Genomic DNA, 5378 nt, shown 5'->3' with positions numbered 1-5378 from the left:
GACCCCACCAAGGCTGGCAGGTGCCCAAGACCAACAGTTGGACTGCAGAATGCCAGACGTGTGTCCTGCCAGACGTGATCACCACTAGGACTGGCCCGGAGCCCAGCACCCTCCTCACCTCCACCCCAGTCATGCCTCAGGGACAGGACTGGAGCACAGCTGTCGTCCCCCGAGGCCTGTCTGGCCAGAATGAGCTCCCCTGGCCCTGCCGTGTCCCAGAAAGGATGGGGTGTGGCCTCAGGATTCAGCCTCTTGCCCTCCAATGCCGCAGCTGTTGAGTTGTATCCAGTCTGGGCAGACGCCCCCCCACCCCGGGGAGGCTGGGACCAGGGTAGACTTGCAGGGCCAGGGTGGTGCTCACTGAGGTCAGCTTGCTCGGGCACTGCCCGGTCCCTGGGACTGACAAGCCCCGAGACTTCTCTGCTTGGTGTCCCATCTGCAGCACTGAGCTGACCAGTCATACGGGCAGTCCATTAGTGGCCCTGGGCACACGGGGCAGCCACAACCACTGGCAACAGAAAAGAGCGGCTGGCAAGCCAGCAAGGGGGTGTCAGCTGGCGCTGGGGAGCGCTGTGTCCAGGATCTTCTTGTGCACAAGACCAACTCGGAAGCTACACGTGTGTAAAACGGTCTTTTATTTTAATAAGTAAAAATGGCTAAGTTTCCAAAAGTTCTTAAATAGGAGTCCAGAGGCCAGTGAGCAAGAAAAGAGCCCACGTCAGACAGGTGGGGTCACGCAGACTTCCACCGGGCGTCCTCTGCAGCCATAAACACAGTCCAAGGCAGGGCAGGTCCCCTGACGTCAGGACGCGGGGTACGCGCCCTGTGGTGGGAGCCCCTCCATGGAAGGGAGCCCAGCCCAGTTCCTACGGCCACAGTGCCTTCCTGGAGGTACCTCCTCCACCCAAGCCACCAGAGGGGCTGCCCAGCCCTTCGTGTTCCAGGAGAGGAGCTGGTGGTCCTCCTACAGAGCCCAGCCTTCCCCACGAGGGCCCTACGATGGCCAGGTCTGCCTTCCCAGCCCAGGCCAGCGGTGCCAAGCCACAGGCCACAGACAACACTTGCTTCAGAACATGTTTCTCATCTCTTGAAGGGAGGCAGGGCCGGGGAGGGGTCTCCACACTCTTCGCCTCAGCTTGTTGGGTCCTAGAACTTGGGCAGCAGCAGGCCAGCAAGGCTCCGACCCAGCCCCGTCACGCAGCATGTCCGTGTCCATCACACAGGCACCGGCCTCAACTTTCCTGCAGGAGGGGAGGGGGGCCAGTCAGCACGGGACGGTGGGTCTCGTCCACTGGCCTGAGGCGCATGGCGGGTGCAGCTGAGAGCAGGAGGGAGCCCAGCAGAAGCACAGACAGCAGGGGGCAAAGGACTCAGCTCTCAGCGCACAAACCCAGCACAGACCTGCAACCCAGAGCAGGTGGGCACCGCGGCCGCGGCCACACTCACCTCAACAGTGCAGCCCCAGCCGTCAGGCTGAAATCAAAGCAACAGGCGTCTCACAGGGGGCCTGCATTGGCCAAGACCCCTCAGAGCCTGCTGCCCCTACCAGACAGGGCTCAACAGGTCCCCTCCCTGAGGAGAGGGCAAGTCGGGGCTGGAGCCCTGGACTGTAACCTTGGCCAGTCTCACTCCTCATCTGAGAAATGAACATGACCTCTGCCCTTCCCACCTCCTGACGCCGAGGCCCGGTGCAGGGCTCGCTAGGTCAGCTTTGGCAAGGAGCTGGGGGTGAAGTGGCCAGCCCCAACTGTAACATCTCCTCCATAAAACAGACAGCAGCCTCTGCCCTGACTCCTTCGTGGGGGCAGGGGAAGTTACAGAGGTGACTCTGGAGATGGTTCATAAACTTGGAAGGAAAAACCCATCCTCTCAGGGATGGGGCTCATGTGTCCCCTTCGCTCATGGCCTGACCCCCAAAGGCTCACCTGAGGACTGTAGCTTCCTCCGAATGGAGCCAGGTCGGCTGGAGGTCCCAGAGCCGGGTGCCGAGTGGGCTCGGGCAGTGGGCTGGGGCATCTGGCAGGCAGATTCGCACTGTGGCAGAGAAGGGCAGGGTGCTAAGAGCCCTGGTCCTCCCTCCTGTCCCCGCCCCTTCATCCCCTAAACTGAAAACCCAGCCCACCCCACAGCTGGGGACCTGCACTGGGTTTTCTAAGGGTGTAAATGACCATGGCAGGAAACGGCTTCTCTTTCCCCCACACAGTGGCTGGTCGATCTTTTCAGGTAGGAGCTTGATGCATAAGGAACCACACCACCAGGGCTCCTTCCCCCATCTCCTAGCTTCCCGAAACTCAGTTTTCACCTCTGCAAAATGGGCATTAAGTACACCTGCTCTGCAGAATTCTTGCAACAATTAAATGAGACAGTGCACATAAAGAAGCCAGCCTGTTATTACTAAGCCCCTCCTGTGTGCCAGGCCTCCTCTCCAAACAGCTGAAGACCTTGCCAGGCAGCTCGCAGGCCAAGAAGAAACATGGGCTGGGCTCAGCTCCTCTAGCCCTTTCCCCTTGACTCTCCCTCCAAGCTCCGTCCCCACCCTCTCCTGCCCCTGACCAGGAGCCTCCAACCCCAGGCCTACAACAGTGGGCAGTGGTCATACCTCCAGATGCTCCTGGCTTGACCAGGACCCCAGCTCTGCCCGACGAGACACGGGGCCCAACTCCACAGAGCGCACCCTCTCAGCAAACCTGAGGGAGTAGAGCGTCTCGTTGGTGTTCTTCTCCACGGGGGACACCTGGGGTGGGGGTAGGGGTGGGAGACACAGAAGAGCTCAGGCCTCACCCAGGCAGCCGTGGTCTCACAGGACCCACAGCTCACAGCCAGGGGCTCTAAGAAGGCATCCCGGGCGGATGAGAGGGAGAGGAGCTGCAGAAATAGTAACGTCAAACGCCAAGGGGCAGGGATATGTAGAGTACTCGAGGTGGTCAGATCTGCCGGGGTGTCACCCGAGGACCTTACCTGCACCACCATGAGGGTCTTGCTGTCCCCGCTGAGCGAGTCCTGCAGCAGGTACGTGAGCTTGGAGTTGCGGAAGGGCACGTGGCCCTGGCGCGAGCGCAGGGCAGCGATGACGTCCCCCAGGGCCGACAGGGACTTGTTGATGTGCTGTGCCTCCCGCAGCCGGTTGCCCTCTGCCCCCGACTTGCCCACTCGCTCGGAGCCGGCCAGGTCCACCAGGTTCAGCTTCCCTGCGGGATGGAGGGAGGGCATGGGGTGAGCCAAGGCTGCCCCGTCCAGTGGGCCCGCGGGTCTCAGGGTGCTCTGCCTGGGGGCCCCCCTCACCTGTGGTGCGCAGGCCCGTGCTGCAGTCCACACCCCGCACCGTCACGATGAGCAGGGCGTGCGAGCGGGAGCTGTGCTCGTTCAGGTTTGTGAATTCCGTTGTGCGGTTGCTGTGGCCGAACTCGAACACCTGGGGGTGGAGGGGACACAGGGCTCGGAAGGGGGGTCTCTGAACCCGTGTCCTCCTGGTCACTCCTTAGAGGGGCAGTGTCACTGTCCTAATTTACAAATGAGCAAACAGGAGCTCCCAGGGGTGGGGGGACTTGCCCCAGTCACCTGATGGCCTGCTCTGGGACCCTCTATCTGCTGCAGAGCCGCTCTGTTGGCAGGACCAGGGTCCCCAGCACTTCCCCACTCCCGGCAGCCCCCAGCTCATACCTTGTTGATGTCATCCACGCTCCGCACCTGGAACTCGGTCAGCCCGGGCACGTAGAGCTGCCCACTGCCGTCCGGGCACAACCTGATCTCCAGCTTCTCCTGCGGCCCCTTCCCCAGCAAGTCCCTGCGGGGGGGGGGGGGCAGCACACAGTCACCCCCTCCTCCCAGACTCTCCTCCAGGCCTCTGCTGGCACTTCCCTGGGCCCTCAATCTGGAATGTGTCCTGTACCCATCACACTTTTGAGAAAGCCTTCTGTAGGTCAGCCTGGCTCTGGTGTTGCAGTTGAAGAGGAGGAGCCCCGACTATTCCCCGAAAGTCCTGTGAGGGGCACATCTGTCTGCTCTGACTTATCACCCCCCGCGCAGGAAGTAACAAGGCCTGGCCCCCTGACAGAGGAGGATGCTACCAGGGGGAAGTCAGTGTCAGAGCGGGTTTCCCAGGCCGGTGCAGAGGGCCAGGCTCCCACTTACCCTCTGGTATCAAAGTGGGGCCTGAGAACACTGACCACTGGGGCAAGTCAGGATGCACAGACAGGCCCCTTGCTGGGCCCTCCAGCTCACCTGCCCCCATGGACTGCCTCCCTGGACCCCACAGGCCGCAGAGCAGGCCCTGCAAGCGCCCACCTGAGGACCTCATTGTAGATCTCGGCCACACTGACGGTGATGGTGTACTCCCAGTCGGACGCTTTCTCCTGCACCTCCGAGAACAGCAGCTGCAGGGCCCGCTGGTTGATGCCCGGGTTCTCGGGGCTCCCCTGGAGGAAGGAGGCAGGCCCTATGAGCCTGGCCTCTACCCAGGTTGGGGCGATGATGCCAGGACTCACATGGCCTCTGTCACCCCCAATCCCCTCTGGCTACCCATCTTAGGTTTCCTGCTGGGAGCTGTTACCCGCTTTTCAATCTAGCCCCTACAACAACCTGCACCAGATGCAAGCATCTGGGCCTCAGTTTCCCCACCTTGAAATGGCACCACTATGCCATTTCTGTGCTGCAGGCAGTGCACAGAGCCAGAGAAGAAACTGGCCCCGAACCCTGTTGCATGGACAGCAGAATCAGGCCCTGAGGAACCTGGCTCAGCAGAACCTGGTCCTGACCTCGTCCCGTGGACAGAAGAACCCGGCCCTGAGGAACCTGGTCCTGAGCCTTGTTCCATGAACAGGAGAACCCGGCCCTGAGGAACCTGGCCCAGCAGAACCTGGTCCTGAGCCTTGTCCCGTGGACAGCAGAACCCGGCCCTGAGGAACCTGGTCCTGACCTCATCCTGTGGACAGAAGAACCCGGCCCTGAGGAACCTGGTCCTGACCTCGTCCCATGTCACAGGACCTGGCCCTGAGCAATACACACCTCCATTGTATACGTCTTGCCAGCGCCTGTCTGGCCATAGGCGAAGATGCAGACATTGAAGCCATCAATGCAGGAGGTGATCAAGGCCTGCACTTCCTGGAACACCTGAGGAAGGGACGCAGAAGGAGGGTGAGGGGCTGCAGAGCTGCTGGGCCAGGAGCCCCGCCAGCTACAAGCCCAGTCTCCTCCCCTGACCACTCTGCTCCAGCAACAGCGCAGCACCGGCTAGTGCGTAAGAGGGCTCACTGCTGTGGAGCTGAGGATCAAGGCATCGTCTACATTCAACATGACATCATCAACCGGCGACATATCCTCCACATTAGACACAATGTCATCCACGTGAGACACCATGCACATCAGACATGACGTCATCC

At 61.4% G+C, this 5378-nt stretch overlaps 1 protein-coding gene across 3 annotated transcripts in view; it reads right to left on the bottom strand.

The window, feature by feature from the left end:
- Positions 1-1450: 1450 nt before the first annotated feature.
- KIFC3 (kinesin family member C3) overlaps positions 1451-5378 on the bottom strand; it is a 39445-nt gene continuing 35517 nt past the window's right edge. For 2 of the 3 annotated variants that reach the window (XM_006878734.1, XM_006878735.1), the window contains exons 12-19: positions 5005-5109; positions 4285-4415; positions 3661-3784; positions 3283-3412; positions 2959-3188; positions 2600-2734; positions 1926-2034; positions 1451-1473 (exon numbers count right to left, since the gene is read on the bottom strand). In XM_006878734.1, the coding sequence (XP_006878796.1) occupies positions 1469-1473; positions 1926-2034; positions 2600-2734; positions 2959-3188; positions 3283-3412; positions 3661-3784; positions 4285-4415; positions 5005-5109 (969 nt within the window). In that variant the 3' untranslated portion in view covers positions 1451-1468. The remainder of the gene's footprint in view (positions 1474-1925; positions 2035-2599; positions 2735-2958; positions 3189-3282; positions 3413-3660; positions 3785-4284; positions 4416-5004; positions 5110-5378) is intronic. The other variant, XM_006878736.1, reaches the window with a different exon arrangement.

This window comes from Elephantulus edwardii, unplaced genomic scaffold (assembly GCF_000299155.1).
Source record: "Elephantulus edwardii isolate Elephantulus edwardi_28Jun2011 unplaced genomic scaffold, EleEdw1.0 scaffold00001, whole genome shotgun sequence".
NCBI classification, from domain to species: domain Eukaryota; kingdom Metazoa; phylum Chordata; class Mammalia; order Macroscelidea; family Macroscelididae; genus Elephantulus; species Elephantulus edwardii.
Note: the sequence above shows the minus strand (reverse complement) of the source record. Positions and strands in the feature narration are given on the sequence as shown.